Genomic DNA, 13,241 nt, shown 5'->3' with positions numbered 1-13,241 from the left:
CATGTACACACAGAACACAGTAAAATGGCATCAACTGGGATGTGGGTAATGACAGGCAAGGGGGCCAGTGAGTGATAGCCCTGTTGGAAGGAGGAAGGAGGCCAGTGAGTCAGAAAGTCCCCTGAGTATAGTCTGGGTTATTCCAGTGTGGGATAGCCTGTGGGATATTCAGCTCTCTAATCTGAACTTGGGGAAGCAGCAGAGACCCTCTGGTGAAGTCGACAGAGGGAGAAGGATATTATTCTCAGTTTACTACATGTGGGACAGTCACAAATCAGGTGCTAAGGCACAACAGACCCAGCCCTCCATTTCATAGTTCTCATGACTTTTCTCATATGAATATCAAGCTATTTTCACTACTCTGCTTTTCAATAATCTGCTTTTCAAATTTACAGGCAAGAGGGTGGATGAATTGCAAAGCACCCACCGAAGTATTAGGTGACTATTGGAGTCACTGTTTCACTGCATTTGATTTGTAAATGAATGAGAGGCTGTTACTGAAGATGGAGAAGCTACCTGAGGTGGAATCAGTGTAACACAGGAAAGAAGGGTCAAAGTGAGAGAAGCTCAGGGAAAGTAAAAGCAGTGAAATGAAAATACAGGGAAAGGGTAACCTCACCTGTTACATCATTTAAATGATCACCTCTCTTGCTGACTTACTGCCCTGATTCACTCGTGCCTGCTTGTTGTCTTCCTTCCTGTCATATCAAATGAGCTGTTCTTCAGATCGTATAAAATGCTCGTGGTTGGTAGACAAAAAAAGTGAATGGAATAACTGAGCAGATTTGAGAAAAGGAAGAACCTGAAACAAGATTGAGGATGTGTGGCCTACTGGGAAGCTTCTAGAATCCTAAATAAATGAGCCTGGATGAAGAGAGTTTTCTGAGAACTGTTCAGGAGTAGACTGGGTAGGTATTGGCAATGAATCCAGACTGGAGTGGGATGAGGGAGACGAAGGGGAAAAGAATGGATGCTAAACTCCTTGGACGGCCATACAGATGATGATCTCCATGACACTGTGAAAAGGAAGATGATTACAGGTGGACAATGAAGGGAGGGAGGTTGGCTGGTCAGATCTTTCGGTGCCTGAGAAATGCCCCACTGAACATAAATGCTGAACTTGGATCTGGGTTGGGGATATATGTTTGCGATGCACCGAAATGCAGGCAGTGATCCCACCGATGGTACGAAGGAGATGAACCAGGGAGATGGCCTGTAATGACAGCAGAGGCCCAAAACAAACAGAACCAATGATTTTTTTTGAATCCTGCTTTTATCTCATATTCTGTATTTTGGCAACACTATTTTCTCATCACTCAAATTAGCTGTGCTAAAGTTGGCTTTAACATAACTATTGCCACTTTCCCCATTCCCTTTACTTAGAATAAAATGAAAATCTTTTTTGGAGTCTGCTATTCTCATTTATGTAAGAAGTGAAGGACACAATTAGTTTAATATCAACTTTATTCTGCCAAGTATTAGCTGTTTAAAGTCTATCACCCTGCTGAGCTGCAAATCAAATTCTCTTGAATTTGTTGACATTTGTTTCCCCTGCTGGTAAAAATTTCCATTTACTGAGGGTCTATGGTAGTGATGGTGAAGCTTTTAGAGCTTTCAATGATACAAACAGCCTGCTGTGACATGCATGCCACAGGTTCGCCACCACTGCAGCCACTCTGTTAGGTAGTTTATTATATTTAATTTTTGCAATTAACTTGTATAGGGCACTTCCACTGGCCAAGAATCCTCACTCCCAGCTTTTGCTTTGGCCACTGATAAAGTGTCCACTTTAATACCCACTTTAAGAGGCTTCATGCAGGGACCAATCAGAAGCCACCTTGCCCGGCTCACTCTTGCACGTCTTGGGCCAGCCCCGAAGTTTGCTATCCCAGGCTGGTGCCCACAGTGCTCTCTGCACTCACACCTGTTCAACCGGGAATGCAGAGGCGTTGAGGTCACCTCTGACTACTGGGGCATGGGACCTTATGGAGATGCTGCCTTTTGTCTTGCAGGTGAACATTCTGAGTCTCATTTAATGAGAATCACTACCAGCACCTAGCAGGGCCGAGCACCAGTTGTCTGTATGGGTGGACATCCGGTTATCTCATGCTTCTACCAGCTTTCCCTCCTTTCCTATTGCATTCCCAGTTCTGTTCCCCGGGGTCATATGCACAAAGAAGCTATATAGACAGCAACTTCGGTCTCAAGCTGTGTCTTCAGATAACCTAGTCTGACATCTCTCTAAAATGGGCATTTCTGTACTTTTTAGATGACTCTAGGTTCAGGGAGATTATTTAACCTGCTCAAGGTCAGCATCAATGGCAAAGCTGCGATTCAAATATATTCTCTTCCCTGCACCACGGTGTCTCATGACACCATAGCACTTTGCACACAGCTTCCACTCAGTGACCTAGTTAGGAGCCAGACTGGGAAATGCAATTAGGTGGCTATTAGACAAACAAGTTAGAACTTCAAATGCACATTACATTTTTAGGATAATGCAGAAAGGACTGTTTCACATTAGAGAAAATTCTTGGCTTGTGAGACAGACAGATGCAAATCATGTTTCTCTTTACTTGCATTCTAAAAATACAGATTTATGAATCAATAAGAGGGTGACAAATGCCTCATATTTCCTGTTTACAAAAATATGCATGGAAACCAATTTACCCAACATCCTGTTGCTTTTCACTCTTTCAAATAGAAGCCTGCATTGCCTCTCTATTTGAGGCGGCACCAGAGAGACCTATTTAAACCACCACTGCTGTGAGATTTTATTCCCACTGATGTCAACGAGTGTTAATGTACTGGCATACTCTCTCAATTTACCTCCATCCTATAGTGCATTGATCCACTTCTAAGAATGGAATTAAGATACCCATGTAGAAACCAGACCAATATTCTAAAACAGAAAGCTTTAGATATTGATTAAAAATGAAAGCCTGTGAAAAAATGATCCTGCCACTCCAGTCTCTGCCTTTTCGCCAACACTAACACTGACACTGCTTCTTGTCTGTATATATTACCCTATGCTCAGATCTCTGCCTAATCCACAATAGCACAAGACAAGATCTTGAGGTCCCACCTGTCATTACAAGCATCTCCCATGAAAACAGTTAAGCTCTGAAAAATATTTGCTAAGTGTTCCAAGCATTTCATATTTATTTGCACTCCTTTGACCCTAACAAATAACTTGAGACAGGGACTCTCATTTCCAGAGAAGGAAACAGGAACAGAGGTTAAATGACTTGTGTGAGGTCGCGTGATGAGAGAAGGACTTAGACTTTAAAAGAGGCACCTACGCAAATCAACCTTTATTCATCGGAAATACCACAGACACTGCAAAGGAGAAGGACTGAACAGAGTTCCAAGTGTCACATGCTTAGGACTATATTTAGGGCTAGTGTCTATTACTATTACTATTGACATTCTGTCTTTTTGAGACAGGGTCTCACTGTGCAGTTCAGGCTGGCCTTGGACTCACTTTGTAGCCCAGACTGTCCTTGAACTCAAAGCAGTCTTCCGTCAGCCTCCCAAGTTCTAGGATTACAGGCATGTGCCACCATGCCATGCTCAACTACTGACATTGTGAATAATTAGACTTGCACCACCACCCCCACTACTGGGGATTGAACCTATGGCTTCAAGCATGCTAGGCAAGTGCTCCAACACTGAGCTAGTGTCTCAACTCTTTTATTTTTTAAGACAGTCTCACTGACTAGCCCAGGCTGGCCTCAACTTGCCGTTCTTCTGCCTCAGCCTTCCAAGTAGCTGGGATTGCAGGCTTCTGCCTGGCTTGAACTTGCACTTTATTCATATTCAGATCTCCAGTTTTTTGAGACCTCAGAAACTGGCTCATTCCTTCATAAAATGGACTCTACATAGTTTGAACTTTGCAACTTATGTCTGTGAGCTCTCATTAGTCCCCTTGTAAGTCTCTCAGATGCTGTGGACCCCGATGCCACTGTGCCAGCCAAGGCCCCAGCTCCTTCATTAGGACCAGAGAGGATCAGGCATAGAGTGAGCTCAACCCGGACAGACATCCACGACTGATTGTGGAAATAGTCTTTTTCTGGTTTGATGCTACTTTGAATCTTGGGAAAAAAATTCACTGGCTGATTTAACCTCTTCTACCTGCCAACCCGTTTCCCATCTGCCCCTGCCAAAGCTTCTCCACCCGCCCTCCCTGGCCTCTGCACTCCCTCCCACCACACACAGGCCCGACTCCCCAGCCCTCCACTGTCACCGGCGCTCCATCTCTGAGCTATTTCTCAGACGAGAAGTCACGATTTTTGTTCTGCCTTCATGCATGCAATAAACTGCTCAAGGTGGACAGTCATTTTTCTCTTTCTGTTTGTCTGTTTGGCTTGCTATAAAGGATTTCTGATAGAGCTCTGTGGTTTTCATTTCTACCCATTTACCTTCTAGTTTAATTTTCAGCTTTCTTCCTAAAAAATGTCTTTATTACATATGGCCATAGCTCCTTGGTTTTGCCTGTATTAAATGTAAAATGCACTATCTCGTCCCACAGCCCTCCATCAGCAGGGTCTTGTAACTTCAACTGCCCATCCTCTCATTTCATCTGTGGTCACTGTGAGCATCTGCCTCTAATCAGGCTAACCACCACCACGTTTAAAAGTGGTTTTCTTTATATATTAGTTTACACATCTGATGAAGACTGAACACAGTCCCTTGTATAGAAGATAGTACTTTACATGGGAATGTGTATGGCACTTCTATTCTCTCAAGAGTCCCCTGGATAACGGAATTCTATAGCAAGTTATCACTCATTTACCAGTAAGGAAAATTATAAAAAATCTCTGAAAAAAATCTTGGTTTCTTTTACTTGACTCACAGGGATATAGTAAGAAATAAGTCTCCAAAACCACTTTAATTTTTTTTTTTAAAAGTTATTATTACTTGGTTGAAGTCTGCTTTGTGTTGTGTGAAAGCAAGATCCTGCAATTTATGACTTTTTCCCAGGACATTTTTTCTTTTAAGAGAGAAGATGACGTTTCTCCAGATGTTTTTTCCGGGTAATTATTTTTAAATAAACAAAGGAAAAAATAGTTGAGTGTTGTTTTTCTTTCTTCTTCACTATATACGGAGGAACACAGCATCTTGGAGCAATGTACAGACTAAGGAACACAGCATCTTGGAGCAATGTACAGACTAACAGTCCATGTATTAATAATATAGGGTTCGACTGCAAGCCAGGGAGGGTCATGGTGCAAGATCATTCTGATCTTTATGTCATGCTGATTATGAAATGCCACACGATGTTGCCTGACTACGCTGTAAGTCTTTACATTTGATGTTTCCTTCCATAATGACTCTCAGTCCTCCTGTGAGGCTCAGCGTCGCAATCACATGACAAAGCACAGAGACAAAGGAAATGTCACCCAGTCAGTTCTTCAAAACATTTAGGCTTTCAAGAGGAAACAACCAGTCTGTGGTAGTTAGACAAGAGCTATCTTTTCCCATCAAAGGTCAGCATAGGACATAGTTGTTGCATTACTACAATTCTTCTTACATGAAGTTTTCTGTTTGTTTAGATAAAGGGACTGTGATTAGAGAGCTTTCTGAAACATCCTCAAGACATCAGCCATTTGGAGTTTCCTTAAGAGATCTCTCTACTAGTTGAATCACTTGCATATTTTTAAAAAATACTCAATAGGAAGCAGTTGTACCATTATAATGGAGACTTTCTGACCACACTGCTGCAGGACAATAAAAATGTCACAGTGGCTCAAAGTACTATTGCCTCATCATCTCATTTGTCATCACAAATGCTACTTAACTGTGGCCCCTGAAGTTTGAAACTCTTGTGCTAAGGGTTAGTGTCTCTCCAACTCTGCAAATGACAATGATGCAACTATCTGCAGCACTGGCTGCTAGGATTTAACATAGTACACTCTGGGCCTTCTGCTTGGTATTGATGGGTGCAGTCTCCTAATATTTGTTTGTTTTTTGTCTTTTTTTCTGAGACAGGGTCTCATTATGCAGTTCACACTGGCCTGGAGCTCACTCGGCAGCCCAGGCTGTTCTTGAACTCCCAATGATCCTCCTGCCTCAGCCTCCCGAGTGCTGGGATTACAGGTGTGTGCCAGCACACCTGGCGTCGTCTCCTAATATGGATACTGACCTATGAAGTGGGCGTGCTACCATCTCCAATTTTTTTTTGTTTTTTTTTTGAGACAGGATCTCGCTATACAGTTCAGGCCGGCCTTGTATTCACCATGTAGTGCAGGCTGGCCTTGAAGTTGGGGCAATCCTCTTGCCTCAGGCTCTGGACTGCTGGGGTTACCCCATTTTACAGATCAGAAAATTAAGATGTAGAGAAGTTAGCACCCTCACACAAGACAAACCAGGAGTTGGGTGGCAGAGCTGGGATTGGAATCCAAGACTGACTACAAAGCCTGAGGTTTTTAATCCTGTACTCTAGTGCCTCCACTAGGACCCAGAATCTCTTTCTGCTGAACTTTTTTTACCCAGTGAACTGGGCCATGCTAAGCAATTCCCAAATACAAGGTGAAAGTCTATCTCCTTTGAATGAGTCTTAATAATTTTCTAAAGAAACTTTCAAGTTCTTTTAAGTATTTTTTTTAAACTTAGGCCTGAAACATGATCTACATAGTATTACACTTACATTATTTTTTCCATTTCAATTAAATATAACCAGAGTAATTACGGGAGCTTGATCAATTGAAATTTTGAAACATCAATTTTTTTTTCCTGAGGCTTTAATTAAAAAAACACAGCCCTACAATTTAAAGAAAACATTTCCTAATTTCGCTGGGTAAACCATCTTACCGCTGGATATAGGAGTTGTTCACACCACGGTGATCCAAATCGTGGCTGAGTGCGGCAATCAGCAGTGCAAGTATCTCCAGGTCCGTCAGCTTGTTCTGCATGGTCAGAGGCATTGCAGGAAAAGAAAAGAAAGATACACTTTGGCAAAGGGCATTTTACCATTCTTTTTCGGTAATCTACTTTTGTTTTTCTCAAAGCTTTATGTATTTCTGTGTATTCACACTGGACCCTGTTTTGTAGGGAATCAGCTGTACTTTGTCATTTACAATGGGATTACTGCAAATGTCACTTATGAATAGGAAAAGCCGAAATGTCTCACCAAAGAATAATCTGTCTATTTAAAGTAAAATCACAACTTTTTTTTTTCCTTGGATGGAGATCAAACCCAGAACTTCATATATGCTCGGCAAGTGCTCTACCACTGAGCTAGCCAGCCCCAATATCACTAATTCTTAATTATCTATATGTGGAAGGATCATTATAAACTTTAAATAATTGTTTTTTCTCTTTTGGTTCCTGGACATTTTGCTTCACTACCTGCTGTGAGTTGTTGTAGCCTCAAGGAACATAGATGATGTGACTATTACACAAAACAAATAATTAGAAATAACAGTTTGGCTTTCATAAGTTGCATTATGCATGCCCAGACCAAATACAGGATATTTTTTAGTCTCTGCCATTTGTGTTATCTGTACTTGTTCCCCTTCCTTAGTAAAAATTCACAAGTTAAATCACTGTGTCAGTTCTATTCTGCCTGGATTCTCAGCGCTACAAAGAAGTTTTAAAGCATACACAAAAGTATCATTTTATTATTTATCATAAAAATCAAGGAAAATTTTCAACAGTGATAATCCTCATAACCTTTGTGTACCCAAACAAGGTTAATCTATTTCTTACCAGTGTTTGCTATGCAGCATGTGTATGGTTGTTTCATATGGCTTCTCAGACCATGGTTTGCTTGTTTTTTGTTTGATGATGGAAGGTGATTGAACCCAAGGCCTGGCGCATGCTACATAAGCACTCTACCAACGAGCTCCCCCTCCAGCTCAGTTGCTTCTATTAGATCTAGTCAGTTACAATATGTGATAGAGAATAACATTTTTAGAATTTATTTAAAGAAAAAAAAGAACAGGAAAGCTCTGAATTGAAGAGTTACATGACAGATGCCTGGGATCACTTGCTTAGAATAACTAGTTGATTCCCACTAAAGTTAGACTCTAAAGACAGACAGAGGGGTAAAATGTGGCCTGAAAAGGAACGAATGGCTTGAACGTTTTTCTGCGTTAATCTTTCTTTTAAACAGCCTCTGATCAATGTATATGAAAACAAAATAGCAGAAGAGCGTGAGTGCTCCAGAGAAAATACCGTGGAGGACCCTCGGCTGCTCTGTGAAGCCAAGTTTAGGACTTAGGCAGTTTTTGAAGAATGTTACTCTAGAGAGGTTGAAGGTGAACATGAGGGATGTGATACTTTTTCTTAACACTGCATTATCATTTTCTGAGGGAAATTTTTATTTTCCCAAAGAGTATTAAAGTATAATACAAAGGTATTTAAAACACCCCTAGTATGTCATGTATATTATATGTGAAAGAAAATTAGCAAGTATTTTGTCATATTCATCTTCTTTAACAAATTGTGATTTACTATGTGAGTGGCATAAGTTATTTTCAATCTCCATTAGTGCACATTAAAAAAACTTAGAAGAACATGCTATATGTTTTATTGCTAGGTTACAAAATGTCTTAAGGATATGAGTGACTCTAAAACATACCTGGATTTGGCCTGCTTTTAGGGCGGCAAACATGCACTGAGCTGTATTAAAGGCGTGCCTCCAGTTGTGATAGGCAACGTTCTTCCGATAATTCTTCTTAACGCTCAAAATCCATCTGCAAAGAACCTTCAGGAAATAAAGTACAAAGAGCAACAATAACAGACAACGCTCGTCATGCACTGACTATCTCCCAGGCACAGTATAAAGCATTCCCATTTCATCCTTGTGACTGCAAGGGAGGCAGTACTACTTTGATCCTTTAGCAGTGGAAGTAACTTGGCGATGGGGCTAGAATTCAAACTTGAGCGGTTTGACTGTAGAGGTCAGCATCGTAAATTAGGTGTAAAATACACAACATCTCCAAAAGAGGTATTTTTGGCACAAGCAGGGCATTGACTACGTTTTTACAAGATATTATGTCCCTGTGTCATCAACCAGTTGAGTTCAGAAAGTCACATACGCATGAATTCACCTTTCGGGAACAAATTTTTCCATGTGCCCAAGCTGTGCACTTGCGAAGGTGTTCACGTGCAAAGCTCTGGGATGGGCTGGGGACAAAGTGGACAGCACACATGCAAGGCCAAATCTGAGCTACAAGTCCTAACACCACCATTAATTAGAGTTTTGTCCTCTTAAATTATGCTGAAGTATCAAACACAGTTACTTCTTGTCTATCAAGAAGTAAAATCTAGGCTGGGGATATAGCTCAGTGGCACAAGTGCTTGCCTGGTAAGCGCAAGGTCCTGAGTTTGATTCCAGGTTCCAAAAAAAAAAAAAAAAAAAACGAAGTAAAAATTTTAAAATAACAAATGCAAAATAAAGCTTGAGGGTCTATATGGAAAAAATACACCTTAAAAGGTGATGAGGATAGGGAAAGAAAAAGACCATACTGCTCGGAAAGCCTCACATTTGGGTTTAATTCAACTTCTAAGTGTAAGTGCTGTATTAAATAAATCCCCAGGGACTCACGGAGCCAAAGCATGGTTAGTCTGTCCTTGTGCTAGCGTCAGACTCTACCTCTTTTTAAATCCCAATGATTTTCTACCCTTACGGGGTTCTCTAAAAATAAACCTGTGCTTCTCCCTGTGTACATCACCACGGGTGCTCTAAACACAAAGAGCACTGTACAGGGGAGCACAAAAGTAGAGGGCAAAGGATGGCTTTTTGCCTGTATTAAACGCACTGCGATAAGCCACGGAAGGAGGCCACAATCAAGGCTTCGCCAGTGTTGCCCTAGAAACTAGGTAAAGAGAATTCAGCAGGAAATCAGTGCTTTCACGTTTGCCCTTCGCTTTTTAGGTCTTTTTTTGTCCCTCTTCTCTACACTCCCTTCAGTTTACAGGGAGTTCTGGAGACAAATACGAGTGTCCCCTAACCGCTGATGCTCCGAGTTGTACTATAAGCAGAAGATTTCTGTGTGTCTGAAACTGGCAAGAATTCACCCCAAGTATAGTGCAGGCTTGACCTTTTCTGCATACAATCTGTCAGGGGGAGGATGAATGAATCTTTCTAGGAAAATTTTAAGTAAAATCTGTAAGTTTTCTTTGATATGTTTAGAAACTACAATGACATACTGTAGAAAATTATTTGTGATTCGTTAAAACAATAAAAACGTTCCCAGAAATTTAACATATGGACGTATCTTTTTATTTCCGCTAATTGATAATTAAATATGCATATATGCCATAAAGTCTGAATTACCACACTGACTATATGAAACATAATTCCTGGTAGATTACCACACATATCTTAAGATGGACTTAATAAAACTGGACAACTTAATGGCTACAGTAGTTGGTAAGTAGATTTAAGTACAGTTTTAGATAATATCAGGATGTTCTCTACAGCACACAGGAAAATTCAGGTCAGCTTGTATATGTCCGGCAACATGCAGATGCGTGGTAATGCAGTGTTTTGTACAGGACTACAGAGCAGTCATCTGCAGCAGAGATTAGATGGCTCTAGAGAGTGCCTCCAACAATACAGTCTCCAACAATTACAGATGCTTCCTGGAGTGGCACACTCAAGATGTCACGGGAACAAGACAAGAAACCAAACTGAGCTCAGCTCCTGCCTGAAAATCCAATCCATAGTGAAAAATAACAGAAGTGCACGGATAACTACAGAAATAAACATAATATTGGAAGCACGAACTTATGAACTGTCAAACAGTAGTGCAAAAGCCACAGAGTCAATCCTAGAGTGCTCTTGCAGACATTTTTGTGTCAGGCTGTAAGGAAGAGAAGAGTATAGGGTGGTGTCAAATGCAGAGGATACAATTCAGAGGATAAATGCACATAAAAGACAGAAGTTGAAAATAAGCAGCACACGCAGACTTGTTGGACCAGAGTCAAGAATCTGCTTCAGAGATCAGCAAGAGGCATGGCCGTGACCACTCAGAGTAACTCAAGATACTGAAGACAAGTGGAAATTTAAAGCTCTACTTTTTAATGAGAAACATTCTTTGTCAGCAGCTTCGTGATGTTAACATCCTCTCTAGCAATAGCATTTTAATTTTATCATCTTAGAAGACAATAATATCGGAAATAAAACAGAAGAGGCAATAAGACAAGAAGACCAGTCAAAGTCATTGCAATGGTCAGGCTGGTGTGGCTCGGCGTTCAAACTGTGCTCATTCAAACAGAAAAGGAAAGTAGATAAATTAGACCTTGAGAAGAACTCTTTTCCTATTGCTAAAAATCCAAGAAAAGTTAAGAATAAAGACTGTTACAGAAACTCAATTCTCAAATGCTATCTAAAAGCCAAATAAGAAATCACCTTATTTCTGGGCAAGTCTTTTCAATGTTTCAAGAGAATTATTACAAGTTTCCAGTATGGAAGTTCTCAAAAGAATAGAAAGGGAACAGAGACACTATCAAACAAAGCTGATTCTCAAATCTCAGAAATGAGATTTTCATCTCATTAATAGAAGAAGTTTTAAACAGTGAGCCTTATACTATACTACAGAAAGAATGACGTGGTGATAGCCATAGTAAAATTTGGCCTATGAACGTGATAACTGACACATACTCTACACCTGTTATGAAGCAGACTATCAGACAGAAGTATTTGCTTGCATATGTCACGGGCCTCGCAGCAGGAAGTACCACCACTAACTGACAGAGGAGGAAGTGGAGAATATGAGACAGTAATCACCAAGAGAATACAAGATGATCACTGGGATATCTGTGACTCAAAATCCTTGAGTCTTCTACTGCGCCAGGCTGCCTTGATTTCTTCACTTATAAAATGGGGATAATAATAACTGAAGGTCCTTTCCTGAGACGTTAAAATAAAAAAATAATTAAATGGTAAGAGTGAAGTACTATTTAGTCTATGGACAGATACTCTTGGTCTTGATTCAAGAAAGAGTAATACAAATTGGCTAAATTAAAAGAAGAATTTTGATTTGGGCCTCCAGTAGCACTATATGAAATTATGTTCATTTTAGCTATGCTCATGTGCCCTAAGTTTTCTGTCCTAAGTGAAAGGCCTTTCAGAGTGGGGAAAACTCACAGCTGAACTGTGACACAGTGCTGAGCAGGCACAGAGCACGAAAGGAAATTTTCTTGTATGAATTAAGAGCCAAATTGTGAAAGACTTCAAAATACTTAAATTTCCACATAGGAAATATGTACACAGACAACAGTCAACTGATGAAAAAAAACCTTTAAGCTGGGGTGGTGGTGCATGCCTATAATCCCAGCACTTGGGAGGCTGAGGCAGGAGGATGGTTGCAACTTCAAGACCAGCCTGGGCTACAAAGTGAGCTCAAGGCCAGCCTGAACTGCACAGGGAGAGTCTGTTTCAAAAAGACAAAAAAAACAAAAAACAAAAAAACAAAAAAACCAAAATTTAAAGGTATGGGTGCCAAATTATTGTTCTAGAGAGTTCTTATTGTTCTCCTTTTTTTTGTTTTTTGGTGGTGGTGGTAGTGGTATTGAACCCAAGGCCTTCCCTTAGAGCTATGTCTCTAGCTTTTTATAGTTTTTATTTGGAGACAAGGTTTTACTAAGTAAGTTGCTCAGGCTAACTCTGAACTTGCAATGTTTCTGCCTCAGCCTTCTAGAGTATGCTACCACGCCTGGCTTCTCCTCTTCTTATTCTTTTTTTTTCTTTTTTTCTTCAGTACTAGAAATCAAACCAAAGGTTTGGTGGCTGCATGTTAGGTAAGTGCTCTACCACTGAGCCACATCCCCAGCCTTTTTTGGAGCAAGTTCTTTCTAAACTGCCCAGGCTGGCCTTGAACTTGAAATTCCCATGCCTCAGTCTCCTGCACAGCTGGGATTACAGGTATACATCATCACAGCCATGCCTCCCTTATTCTTTGATTCTGTATGCACAGCCACTGTGAGACAAAACAGAATTCCTGGGTCTCTCCAAACTGATATTACCAGGTATTGATTTAAGTCTGATATTTTCTGAGAGGTGAATAAGGCAACCAACAGGGTTAAGTAAGTTTTCATCTTCATCACAGGTGACTTATTCCAGCTAAGAGTCTGGCCTCACAGCAAGCACCTGTGCTCCCTCACTGCCAGAGCAGCTCCCCCTCTTTTGGCCCTTCCCTGTACATTGTTATCACAACCTCTGCAACTGGATCGTGTTGCTTCCCTGCTTAAAATTCCACAGTGACTCACATTATTTTTGGGATGAAATC

The 13,241-nt window shown here is 40.8% G+C and overlaps 1 protein-coding gene across 2 annotated transcripts in view; it reads right to left on the bottom strand.

Moving 5' to 3' along the window:
• The window catches only part of Pde5a (phosphodiesterase 5A, cGMP-specific), a 119,221-nt gene that overhangs the window by 17,210 nt on the left and 88,770 nt on the right, over positions 1-13,241 (bottom strand). For both annotated transcript variants that reach the window (XM_005386794.2, XM_005386796.2), the window contains exons 13-14: positions 8,585-8,710; positions 6,814-6,908 (exon numbers count right to left, since the gene is read on the bottom strand). In XM_005386794.2, the coding sequence (XP_005386851.1) occupies positions 6,814-6,908; positions 8,585-8,710 (221 nt within the window). The remainder of the gene's footprint in view (positions 1-6,813; positions 6,909-8,584; positions 8,711-13,241) is intronic.

The sequence above is a fragment of the Chinchilla lanigera genome, unplaced genomic scaffold (assembly GCF_000276665.1).
Source record: "Chinchilla lanigera isolate Chin_1 unplaced genomic scaffold, ChiLan1.0 scaffold00027, whole genome shotgun sequence".
Taxonomy (NCBI): domain Eukaryota; kingdom Metazoa; phylum Chordata; class Mammalia; order Rodentia; family Chinchillidae; genus Chinchilla; species Chinchilla lanigera.
The sequence above is the reverse complement of the archived record's forward strand: the minus strand, read 5'-3'. Positions and strand labels throughout refer to the sequence as shown.